At 31.1% G+C, this 13174-nt stretch overlaps 2 protein-coding genes across 4 annotated transcripts; one reads left to right on the top strand and one right to left on the bottom strand.

Annotated features, from left to right (window-relative positions):
- Positions 1 to 832: 832 nt before the first annotated feature.
- LOC100745715 (S-adenosylmethionine synthase) lies at positions 833 to 8560 on the top strand. Of its 3 annotated transcripts, XM_024372636.2 has the most exons (11): positions 835 to 1028; positions 1507 to 1646; positions 1722 to 2075; positions 3062 to 3139; positions 3370 to 3492; positions 4762 to 4874; positions 5877 to 6020; positions 6280 to 6498; positions 6586 to 6768; positions 6880 to 7013; positions 7098 to 8560. In XM_024372636.2, exons 3-11 carry the CDS (start codon positions 1961 to 1963, stop codon positions 7201 to 7203), a joined length of 1215 nt encoding a protein of 404 aa, XP_024228404.1. In that variant the 5' UTR covers positions 835 to 1028; positions 1507 to 1646; positions 1722 to 1960; the 3' UTR covers positions 7204 to 8560. The 3 variants fall into 3 exon arrangements, with proteins under 3 accessions (XP_012249683.1, XP_033180814.1, XP_024228404.1); XM_012394260.3 differs by lacking the exon at positions 4762 to 4874 and adding an exon at positions 4035 to 4147 and having other exon boundaries at positions 833 to 1028; positions 1507 to 2075; XM_033324923.1 differs by having other exon boundaries at positions 833 to 1028; positions 1507 to 2075.
- Positions 8561 to 10210: 1650 nt separating this feature from the next.
- LOC100745922 (zinc finger protein 543) lies at positions 10211 to 13030 on the bottom strand. The gene is made up of 5 exons (XM_003484472.4): positions 12866 to 13030; positions 11612 to 11939; positions 11226 to 11498; positions 10967 to 11149; positions 10211 to 10880 (listed from the first exon to the last, which is right to left on the bottom strand). The coding sequence occupies exons 1-5, from the start codon at positions 13028 to 13030 to the stop codon at positions 10510 to 10512; spliced, it is 1320 nt and encodes a 439-aa protein (XP_003484520.1). The 3' UTR covers positions 10211 to 10509.
- Positions 13031 to 13174: the final 144 nt, after the last annotated feature.

Consider the following 13174-nt stretch of genomic DNA (forward strand, 5'->3'; position numbering starts at 1 on the left):
ATATATTTAGGAAAACGATTAAATCTAATACCATAGAAAGGATCTAAATTATTATTATAAAATATTTATTAATTTGTTAATGAAAAAGCAAAATCAAGTTCTTTTGAGAAGCAGAAGAAAATTTTATTTACATTTATTAAATTTTAATTAATTTTATGAACATAAACTAATTCGCTTTGGCTTTACTATACTTTTTAAACCGAAGATTAATTATATACAAGGCAATTTGATACAAAAGGAGATTCAGAATTACATAAAAGTGATATGATGTAATTATAACCTATAATACACAAAATTTATTTATCATTCTTTCCACGCTTGTACATTTTCAATATTAAATTATCTCAGACACTATCTTACTATTACTTTCTAAGAAAAACTCTCTTATGAGATTATTAAATCAAGTTGGTGAAATTATCGAAAAATTGTAGAAATATACCTACATTGGAATATATAAAATACACTCGTCTTCGTCTTCTATTGCACTTTATTGACAAGACAAACTTCAAGAACGATCAACCCAGATACATGATCGGTCATTTTTCACTGATCGTTTCTTGTAAACTACTTTTTTCGTTTTTACTACCCGCTCTCCTTAATTATGCGCAAAGCTCTCGTTTTGTTGAAATGTGTATTAGCAGAATTAACAATATAAAATTTCTTATCGGTTTGTTATTTTATCCTACAGTTTCTTTGACGACTTGCACAATTAACCTATACACTTATATTCTGCGACATGTATTACCATGTGAATGCTTAAACCCCACTCGAGCATTTCCCAATCATGGAGGGAGATTCTACGATATATAAAACTCTAGCTGATACGTAACATCTACTCAGTATAAATTCTGTTCTTTCGAAGGAAGCACACAAAGCGTATTTACTGCAGCTTGATAATAATTCAAGTCGACCTCAACTCATAGCTCAAAGTTCAATATACAATTATCCCGTTATACTTTGAAAGTTTTCCATTCGAACGAATCGCATATCACCGATTTTCCGAAGACTCGAAACGTTATATTAACAAGGTGACGAATACTTTTCACTTGATTAATATAATAATCCGTATGGGAGATTACGAATTTACACAAGTATACTATCAGTGGCAAGACCATTGATGTGTGATTATAAAAATCGGGAAAATTTCGTTATATCAGTTTCGTTTGATGTAACAAGTTTCGAACTCTCGTTGTTACCTCGACCAGTTATATTCATAGTAAGATTACACACAAAAAAGAGATAAAGTGACGAACGAAAAGAAGGATAACGATTTAAGAATGTAGCACATGAATGTATCTACGAAACTCTATGATACTGTACTGTATTGATAAGGAACAATAATTTTTAAATAATTTCTGAAGTAGAGTTACTTTTTTTTCTAATATTGAGAGAAACGCTTGCATTTCGTGCTTTTAACTTTGTTACACATAAATGTTATTAGTAGTCGGCAAATATAAACAAATTTATTAACAATTTTATCGTAGAACGTGACACTTTTTTTTGCAGAAGTATTAGATGGATAAGACATCGAATCGGGAACGGTGAAAGTAACGTTTCAGGCGAATCTAATCGAATTCCGCGCCGATTTCATCTCCTTGATGATCGAGTGTCACGTGACTCGAGATTAGCCGAACGAAGCGACGAAGGTACCGAAGTTATAAATAACGGCTACCAGAGGGTGGGGAGTCTCTTTCACTTTCTACTTCTACACTGTACCATAGTGCATTTGCTCCGCGCTCGCCTGGCTGTTACGTTGTGTACTGTGCTGGTGTAGGGTTGGCTCGTGCGAAACCAAAGTAGGGTATAGATTGAACTTAAGACCGAAATTCCTCGCTTTCTTAAACTATTAAGGACGTCAGGCAAACTGAACGTGTCAACAGAGTTACAACACGTGGCCGAAGCATTTGAGCGTAGACGAAAGAAACCGAAGGCTGTATCCACGATCACGAAAAGAAAGAAAATGCCGGAGACCGCTCATCACATGAATGGATACGCTAATGGGCACACGCCGCCCGAGCTACAACAGGATACCAGTTTCCTTTTTACTTCAGAATCCGTTGGCGAAGGCCATCCAGGTAGGTAGCCTAAAAAGTATGCGTTCGTTTCATGACTCTTGTATATTTTGGACGATATCGTGCTAGTTCGTCTCGAGTTCCATGTCGGTGAGCCGCGTGTGCCGCCATGAAACTCGATGAACGAACCACACATACTTACATATGTATATACCGTGTGCGCACGCCGCGATTCTACCCTTTCTTCGCGCTTTCTTACTTTCCTTAAAAGCTTCGAAATGCGAGGATGGTGTTACGTTGCGATTTATTTGTTTCTTCGATTCTCTTTTTTATGCCTACCAAATACAGAATATCAATGCGTTTAAACAGCAGATCGGGAGCACATTTTTCCGATTGCTATCAGAGCAGAAGCAAGAACATCGGCGTCGCCATGTGCTCCTGAATATCGCAATCCACTATCATCTTCAATATCTTCCACATTTCTCCCCTTACGTTTAAATTCTTCATTCTTTTTCTCCTCTAATCATATGTTAAACAGCTTTCTAAATTCACTTATGAATTATATACAGAATTCGATTAATTCTTTTATACCGAGTTATCTCGGGTATCGTTTCACACGTGCAAGCGCTGAACGTAGTTAATACATATTTTCTTTTAGTCATGAGTCTTGATTGGATTATTGTAGTCCTTCCAACTATATATTATTTTATGTATTCTAAAGTAAAAATCTGAATTTTCATTCAAAAAGTAATTAAATATTATTTCCGATTGATTTATTACAAAACCAGGCTTTCAATATTGGTTCGACCAAACATCTTAACAAAATTTTACAAATATGTACGGAACAAGTTTAAATCAATTAGCATATATTCCATTTTCTGGTTATGCAATTGTTTCTAGAAATATATATCTATTTGTTTCAAAATTCATACATCTATATAGAAATTACATATACCAATAATTCGAGAGAAAGTTAGCTAGATATAAATTTAAAATCACTTCTATTCTATAGTTGTAGTTTGCTTAATTTTTTTCTCCTTTTTTTTTAGATAAAATGTGTGATCAAATAAGTGATGCAATTTTAGATGCTCATTTAAAACAAGATCCTGATGCAAAAGTGGCTTGTGGTGAGTTTTCTAAAAATGATCCTAATTTTTCAAATAAATTGAATCAGTGGTGTCATAACCTCTATTTATAAGCTAGTCGGTATGACCTTGAGTTAATTTTGAACCATAGAACTCTGAAGGGATCTAGTACTTGATACAATGTCTATAGTTTAAACTGTTATTTAACAGTCATCAAATGTTTATGTTCATTCCTAATTCTTATTTTTATATGTTATTTTTCGATTATTCAGAGACTGTGACAAAAACAGGAATGATACTGTTATGTGGAGAAATTACATCAAAAGCTGTGGTAGACTATCAAAAAATTGTTCGGGATACTGTTAAGCACATTGGATATGATGATTCTTCAAAAGGTAACAAATATTCTTATTTGTTCTTCGTGTTTCTTCATTTCAGTGATGTATGTTTGTTAAACCCTTTCATTTCCCTAAAATTTTATTAAATTTATTTTATCTGTACATCTAAAACATTTGAAGTTTTCCTTGCTAACATAAAAGATTTCCATCTTCTATGTACACATGCCCTGTGGCCGGAATGATATCTTTATTATCTTATCCCTCACAAAATTCGCCTCATTTGGTTCTCCAGAATCAGATTTTATAAATACACGGTCGAATCATGGCACGAAAGCTTCCGACACTAAATATGATTTTTATTATACCTACTGTCTTTACTTACTAAATTATTAAAAAATGAATTTGCATAATTTAAATAAATATATATTTTTTTATAACAAAGAGATGTGCCTTACGCTACATACACGTTAGAAAAGTGTTAGAGAAAATTCCATGACTCGATCGATTGGATGACCAATATCCTGCTCATTATTTTTTGGAAAAAATAAGTAAAAGAACACGTATGAATATGTAACGTAAGCATATCATGATCGTGGCAGGATTCGATTGGCGTACGTTGAACCTTTTGGTGGCGATCGAACAACAATCTCCAAATATCGCTGATGGTGTTCATGTGGACAGGGAAGAGAAGGACGTGGGTGCAGGTGATCAGGTACATAACCCATTCTCAGCCCGTGCCGCAGAGCAGCCATATAATTCAATAACATTCTCCTTTTTTTGCTTTACCCTTTCCCCTCTTTCTTATGATACATTCTGTAGTTTTTATAACATACACTTTCCTCGTGTTATGCGTGAATGTGTGAATCTGTGTATGCAAACAAGTACTGTGTTTATTCAGATACAGGAAGTACATGTTTTATAATACAAGAATTTATTTTATCTGGAAGATTTATATATAAATAAATTCTACTTGTATATTATAGGGATTCTAGGTTAGAGAAATTCATCACTGCATAAAAATCATAATAATTGTCACTATGAAATATGTAACAATGTTCTATTTCATTAACACTATTTCATACATTTTATGTATTTTAGTTAGGTTTTGGAATTACACAATATTTCGGTTAAAGAAAAAAATTGTATATGGTATTAAACTTAAATAGGTCAGAATAAATTTATTTTTAACTTTTTTTAAAGCAAGGAAATTTATTATCTTGAAACAGCAGAGTAAACTGGGATACAAAACAGTGACGAATCGGTGTAATGAGAGTATTGATATTCATAGTAGCAAACATTTATATCTCATTCGTATAATTTCTACAGGTTTTGACTTCAAGCTTTGCAGTGTTCTGCTGGCGCTTGACGCCCAATCACCAAATATTGCAGCAGGAGTTCATGAAAACCGTAGTGATGAAGAAGTCGGCGCAGGAGATCAGGTCAATTAGCATTCTGATCTGTTCGTTTGAATTTTCTGTTCTTCTTTCTGTCTTATCTAATGCCAATGTAGTTACTTCCTCTTAGCTTTCTGAACAATATATGCATATTTAGTTACTCTTTTCTTACTCTCGTTTTGTTTACCTTATTATTATCGTAGGCACATATTTAGTTTTGGTAATGGTATTCTGTAGCTTATTTTTTTCCTCTTTCTTCCCACCCTGTGTGTAGAATAGTGTTACATAAAATATTAGTTTCTTATTAATATTATTATAGTATTGGTGAAGGCGTCTCTACCATCTAAGGCGTCTAAACCATTAAAGCTTACTCTCATATCTAATTTTCCTTTCTATTTTCTTTTTTATTCTTTGTATCTTCTGCTAGTTTTTAATGCAATTTTTATCCTTTCATCAATTGTTATAACAAACAATTTTCAAGTGTTATTTATAATTGTTTCTTTGTTAGAAATATTCATTAACATTTGCATTATGTTATATATAACTGTATCTAAATTTGTTTCTGCATACTACAGTTCCACATTTTTATTCTGCAATAAATATGAAATATATAATCAATTATTCAAAACCTAGTCTTACATCTGTATTTAATTATTTTGGTCAAGTTTAGAGCTATTATCTCCATAAGTTCGTGTTATCATTAAAATGTGTTATAAACAAGAATGTAACAAAAGCTACTAAACAAATTAGTGAATATAGTTGACTCGATATCTTAGTAATTCTGCTCTGTATGACACCACCCTCACATATTATTTTTAAAAATTTTCAATACATCATAGATTACAATTCCTACAAATTCTGAGTGTAAATTAACACATAATTTTTAACTGTATGTTGTGTGCACTTTATTATTTTATTAATGCTTAATCTCCTGTATTACAAATTTACATAATATTGCAAGTTAATTAAAAGCACAATAAATCTTTCTCCTGCTTCAACTCCATACCTTATAAATTTTAGCTGAAATAACTTAAATTCTTCTCCTAGGGTCTGATGTTTGGATATGCAACGGATGAAACTGATGAATGTATGCCCCTAACTGTTGTATTAGCACACAAGTTAAACCAAAAAATAGCAGAATTAAGACGAAGTGGTGAATTATGGTGGGCAAGACCAGATTCAAAAACACAGGTATGACTTTAATTAATAAATTACACAATTGTCTCCTTCAAATGTGGTAAAATTTGAAAGTATTTGTTAAAATGATTTATATTAACATTAAAGTTTATTTAATATTATTCAATGATGTCACATAGTATTTGCTACTCTTGAATGCCATGATGTTAAAAAACATTACTGAGAATAATTTGTAAATGTTGTAATATATTAATATTCTCAAATACAATCTTTTTTTCTGATAACATTTTTTCCTGTTAATATTATACAATAGGTCACTTGCGAGTATGTAATGGATCGTGGTGCCTGCGTACCTATAAGAGTTCACACAGTGGTGGTATCATTACAACATAGTGAAAAAATTGGCTTAGAAGAATTACGCAAAGCAGTCATGGAGAAGGTTATCAAAGAAGTTATTCCAGCAAGGTATCTAGATGATAGAACGATCTTCCATGTTAATCCTTGCGGATTGTTTATTATTGGTGGCCCACAGGTAAAATACAAATTTTTTACATTAAATTTAAATCAACTTTCCGTGAAATGCTTTTAATAATATTTATACTTCTCTGTTTATTTGTAGAGTGATGCTGGTCTAACTGGTCGCAAAATAATAGTCGATACATATGGTGGCTGGGGGGCTCATGGTGGTGGTGCATTTTCTGGTAAAGATTTCACAAAAGTTGATAGATCTGCCGCTTATGCAGCAAGATGGGTTGCTAAATCTTTAGTAAAAGCTGGTCTTTGCAGACGATGCCTTGTACAGGTACAGATTATTATTATTCTCTATTATTATAACATTCATTAAAATAACATTCTTTTCTTTACTATATTTTACTTTTTGATGGAAACATACATGTTCACAATGAATTTTTAGGTTTCTTACGCTATTGGAGTAGCAGAACCTCTTTCAATCACAGTTTTTGATTATGGTACTTCTAAATTATCTCAACACGAACTTCTAGGTATAGTCAATAAAAATTTCGATTTACGACCTGGGAAAATCGTTAAGTAAGTAATATTTGTACCTTATACTATATTTTGAATATAAATAACCAAGAATGTTGTATAAATAGTATTATAATCATTTCTTAGGGAGCTGAATCTTCGTAATCCCATTTATCAGCAAACTAGTACTTATGGACATTTTGGCCGAGAAGGATTCACTTGGGAACAACCAAAAACTCTAATTCTTGATTGATGAGAGCATAGATCCTAAATCAGTTTGACGTTTCTTATTGTAAAACGTCTATCAAGTCGTTCTCAATAATCATATATCTCGTAAATGTTTTCCGAGATTTTCCGACCTCCGCATTACTTCGCCAAGTCCATCAATTCCTTTTGCCAATTTAGTACTAGCCGGAAAAATGACATTAGATTTTTCCACATCATGGAGTTCTTGGTATTATGCGATATAGTACAAATTTTTTTGATCCAGCATATAGGCAAGAGCAATTTTTTTTTCTTACTATTCGCAAACTGAGTTGATGTTTATCAAACATTAGATATAATGAAACTATCGGCAAAGGGAAAGGTGAACTAAGCCTGTATGAGTCTGTTACTTACACGTGTACTTGTAACAGTCACGTGAGATTGTTTATTTACCAATGATACAACTCATTACCATGGCTTGTAAGCAGTGTGTTGGAAGTTAAAATGGTAAAAGAACAATAATACTTGGAATGATAAACATTCTGTATTTGGAAAATAAATTGGCAACATCAGTCCAGGGCGTGCCTGTAAACAAACATTTGAGATAAAAATATCTCAAATTTTTAGCAATGTTTTAGTCCTGTGTATAAATGTACATGAAAGACCAATTTGCTTTTAAAATACTATAACGTAACATTTTAATACCTTGTGTTCATCTATTCTAGCAAGTCTTGTTAATAGTAACTATGCTTTCATGTACGTTTGTTCATTAGAATTATTTATCGTTCGAGTGCAAATATAAAATGGTAATAACTATGTACATTAACTTTTAGCAAAGTGGGGAAACGAAGCAATTAAAGTGACCAATTATAAACGAAGTTTCTTTTCATATTGTTTAAAACTTTCATGACATAATTCAATATAATATTGACGAGGAGTTAATAATATCGCATTTATTTAAATCTTAATTAAAGCACTACAAATTTTTCAATTTCGTTTGAACTTAGGTAATTGCGATACTACTATCTCTTATATATTTATATATATACATACATGCATTTTCCCTCTTTGCTTCGTTTGAATAGATAATTATAATAAATATTATCGATCTTGCAACTGTATAGCAAATGATGCAAAATCAAATGTTAGACCTTATTTTATGGAGGTCTAGTACAGGTTGCGTAGCGGAGCTCGAAAATTATACGATTTTTCCAAGTTGTAGTGTGAAGATCTGTAACACTATTGTATTTTAAATCAACAAAAATGTAAATGAAATTTAGTAAATTCGTTCCATTAGATTGATGTAACGATCTATCGTGTAATGGTATTGGCAGTGTAAAGATGCACAAGATCATTATATGCAAATCATAATAAAAAAGATTTTTTAATAAAATGCTAAATGCTGTCATTCATTTTTTGTTATAAACAATTTACAGGTTAACAATTCCCTTTGCACTTCCTCATAATGATATTCTATAATTTAATAGGTACATGTAAAACTATGTTTAGTCAAAGATTCTTAAATTAGAGCTCTATTTCGCAGCAAATTGCAAGTAATTGTAATCAGAAAAATTAATAAATAACTTCTACATTTTCACCAATATTTGTCTTTTTCGATGATAACATAAAAAATATAAAACGAAATTTTTATCTTTTAGATCTAGCTCGCATATTACTATTCTCCAATATATAAAAAGTTATGTATGATTTTGCAATATTTAAAGAATTAAAAATGTATTAATATATAGCGTAGTTATAGCAAAATTCATTACAAATATAGTAATTTACATAATATATATTCTTCATTTTATTACATATGTATTATATGATGCTACATATTTGGAAATTGTATAAAAATAGAACTTGGATAAATCCTTACTAATATACTGTATTAATTATTAGCTAACTATTGTTATAACTAACATTTCAATACACTCTGTCTAAAAAGCAGATAAACTTTTCATGACAAATTATAATCTCATTTAGGAATTACAGATATGTAATAATTTATTATAATAGATCTTGTAGATGAATAGTTTTGCATAAATGACAAAGTATTGAATATTAAAAAAGAGTAATTTGTGTTTTTGTCATAAATTGAGCATTTTATGAGCATTCTATGTGGCATTATATGTGCATTTTATAAACATAATATGTGGAAAAATTCTATAACAAATAAATTATAATATATTATATAGATAACATAATACAATATTCATGTTATTATATTCTAAAATATAAGGAAAAGTTAAAGAATTAAAATTTGTTCACTAGAATATATTTGTTTTTTAAAGACTAAGATACAGATGCTAAAAATATGTTTTTGAACAATTAATTATGTAAGCAAAGCAAACTCTCTCTCTTTCTCTCATAAAATTAATTAATTAATTCTCTCATAAATTTAATTAGTTATCCATAATGTATGTATATGCTTAATATATAGTATATGTTGAATATATTTATCAACAAATAATATATACATACATACATTTGCTGATTCAACTACCGAGAGAATCATTGAGAGAATTACCGTATATTACGTTGGCGTTCGTCATCCCGTGGACCGTGGATTCGTATCGCGTCTAAGGCCATTGTCACTTGCATCAATGGCTAATTCCCGTGAAAATTCATTTGACGCCCACAATCTTAATCTCTGTGCTCATCCGACATATATATATATATATGCGTATTGTATTTAGTAATATATATAATTATTAATTTTATATTTTTATTGTAATTTTTATTGTAATGTATATTATGTACAATTTTTATTATTTTACAAATTTAATTGGGAATGATCAAAACAATATGGAAAGACGTAAGATATTTAATTATATTCTTATAATTAAAGTTATATACATAGAAATACATAGAATTGTATACAATATAAATGTCATGAAAATATGTATAAGGAACAAATTTTTTATAAAAAAAATGTTTTGCTAGAATACTGATCTACATTTTAATAAAATATAACTTATTGAAATATTATAACAATGTGTAGTGTATATCAGATCGAAAGATGTATAAGTTCCATTGGATATTTAATAAAATAAAAATATGTTGCAATTTTGCATTTAATGTATTTAAAAATAACATGTAAGCGATACTATTAATGAATCATTCAATATACTCCAATCAAATAGTTTTAACATAACTAGATAGAAATATAGTTGGAATTATTGAATGAATTAGTGCTAAGTATCAGTTACAATATACTTAATATATTGTACTAACAGTAAGAAATAAGAAAGTTATTATCATACATGATTAAAAAAAATTCTACAGAAATGTTTTTTTAATTTAACGGCGACCGATTTTGTAAACAATAGGATATGCAATTCGTAGGAGAAATTTAATTTGTTATTATTTTTTTGGGTGCATGGATACGACTGTGCCTTAACAACGAACTTTTATCAGTGAAAGATTTTTCACATTCTACACACTTGTATGTTCTGCCAGTATGTGTAACTAAATGTCTGCTAAGTCCAGATGCATGACAAAAGGCTTTAGGACAAAGTTGGCAATGGTGTAACTGTATATCATTTGGATCCAACTTTTGATGTCTTCTCATATGTACCTTCAACGCTTCTCGTTGAGTAAAGCTCTTGTCACAATGTTGGCATTGGAATGGTTTTTGACCAGAATGAGTCATGAGATGTCGAAGTAAAATTTCTTTCTGTGCGAAGGCACGATGACAAATGTTACAACCAAACGGTTTTTCACCTATATGAAATATATAAAATATAACTTTGAAAGTTAAAAATTGGATGTTCATTTTTATTTAATCTCTTAATAATTTTTTTCATTACCTGTATGAGTACGTTCGTGTCTAACCAAAGCTGATCTAGTAGGGAACCATTTTTCACAAGCTTGGCACGTAAAACCTCTTTGTGTAGAGTGAACAGACTGATGACTTTTCAACATTATTCTTCGGGTAAATGCTTTTGGACATTTATCGCATTGAAACACTTTTAACTCTTCACTAGTTTCGACTATATGAAACAAAATATCTTAGAAATTTGTATAAATACTAACATTACATGTTGGGAAATCATATGTACTATTTACCCATGGTATCTCCGATAGGTTGTAATTTTAAGGATTCTCCTTGACCTGAACTGTTACTCGTAACTTCCATCATATAAACATTTTTGTGGTCAGCATTTGCAATTGCTCTTTGTACTTCTTCCGCTTCATCTTCAGATTCCTGTTCTTGCTTAATACGTGTTGTACGTATTGTGCAACGTGCTTTTGCAGTACGTTCCTCCGCAGGTACTAATGTAATATTTTCTGGATCTTCCGACATTGTTTCTTCCATCTCTAAGTTTTCTGAATTCATACCTATATTTGATAAAGTAAAATATTTTAATAAACTTTAAAACAGAATCATATAAGAATTAAATCCTAATAGCAAATGTTTTTTAATATGTAAATTTGATATGTAATCCTAGTACCTAGGATGTAACCACCAACAAGTTCTTCTTCCGTTACTTCAATTGGATCTCCATCTGTTTGTCCACTGTCACCTTTACTTGATACTAAATCAGCTAAAAGCTGTTTAACTTGTTTCGATTTTCCACTGGAAGAATCCTTTAGTTCTTCCCTGTTACTATCTTGATTTTCTCCTTCTTCGCCTTGACCAGTTAATTGTTGAATCAATTTCATGTGCTTACGAAGTTTAGCATCAGCAGCTTCACATTTTTTCTTAAACTGGTAGGACTTTTCTAATTGATATTTGCATGGATAACAAATCATGTTTGGAAGACCATCTTCTTCATATACCTACAATATAACAAACACTAATCAATTCATTAATCAATTACTCAATTCTTTATATATAAAATTATAAGAACTGAATTATAATGCAGTTGAGATTTTTATTACTCATTACTCTATATAAAATAATAACGCGAATGTGAATAACATTACTGTATAATACTTATATTTTTGACGTATTTACATTTTATATTTCTTCAGAAATACAAAAATAGGTTAACAAACATTTTGATGTCGTTAAAATTATATTGTGTACGAATTTCGGAAGCTACTTTAACTTAACAATAAAGAAATATCAAATATTTGAGATGCCAAAATAAAATAGTAGATACGTGGAAATCTTGTTATAATGGAGCGAAAAGAAATGTTTACGATATTGTGAAAATATATCGGGTATTTTAACTTATTTAAATTCATCGCTGTTCAAGATATAAAGGACTGGGAGGAAAAAGGCAGAAGATTCATGATTCTCCAGATATAAAGTGAAAACTGAGAACGCTAATGGCATTGGCTATAACATTGCAGATTTCTATAAATTCGTAGGGTAAACGATCTGTAATGCAATGATATGCCTTGTCTAGATTCCTGTAATGAAAGAGAAGGTGGCGTCAACGTATCGTGAACGCAAAGTCGATAACTCGGTAAAGCCGGTAGTTGCTTTGCGCAGTGTGTCGAGCGTTACATTAGAATTAGGAACGAAGTATTCTCTGTATATTGCGACGAATGTGTGGGTGATGCTCTCACAAATACGAAGCAGAATCGAAGAGTGGGGTAAAAGAGAGAGAGATAGAGACAGAGAGAATCTCACGCAGAGAGATAAACTAGATTCCTATTTTTCGATAAGCTTTCGATATACGCACGAAAGAAAAACAATCGACACTCCTCTAACTTGAGTCTATTGTATACTCGTTGTGCCAAGTCTTCCAACTCACCTCTAGATTAACGCAAGCCATTATTCGTAGAGATAATGGGATAGTTTCGTCGTCGTAAATCGACACCATCTCCTCCTCCTTTGCCAAGCACAGTCGGCACAGCTCGTTCACATGAATGATTACGTTGCTCGGGCTATCACCCTTTTTTCTACTGTATGTTTTCATTTTGACGTTCTGCAAGCTCTTGTGCGCGTTCGTTCCGTGTTTATTCCACGCTGAACGTCGAGGAGAAACAGAAATTTCCCTGGAAAGCCCTGGAGAATGAGACTCAGTCACACACAACGGAATCTATAATGGCGGCGGTGGCGG

The sequence above is a fragment of the Bombus impatiens genome, unplaced genomic scaffold, assembly GCF_000188095.3.
Source record: "Bombus impatiens unplaced genomic scaffold, BIMP_2.2 scf_0013, whole genome shotgun sequence".
Lineage (NCBI taxonomy): Eukaryota > Metazoa > Arthropoda > Insecta > Hymenoptera > Apidae > Bombus > Bombus impatiens.

Coding starts and splice junctions, on each gene's coding strand:
- LOC100745922 (XM_003484472.4), bottom strand. CDS start 13,030: ATGAAAACATACAGTAGAAAAAAGGGTGATAGCCCGAGCAACGTAATC. Junction 11,940..12,865: donor TGGCTTGCGTTAATCTAGAG/GTGAGTTGGAAG, acceptor GTTATATTGTAG/GTATATGAAGAAGATGGTCT. Junction 11,150..11,225: donor ACCTATCGGAGATACCATGG/GTAAATAGTACA, acceptor TGTTTCATATAG/TCGAAACTAGTGAAGAGTTA.
- LOC100745715 (XM_012394260.3), top strand. CDS start 1,961: ATGCCGGAGACCGCTCATCACATGAATGGATACGCTAATGGGCACACG. Junction 2,076..3,061: donor CGTTGGCGAAGGCCATCCAG/GTAGGTAGCCTA, acceptor CTTTTTTTTTAG/ATAAAATGTGTGATCAAATA. Junction 7,014..7,097: donor CGACCTGGGAAAATCGTTAA/GTAAGTAATATT, acceptor ATCATTTCTTAG/GGAGCTGAATCTTCGTAATC.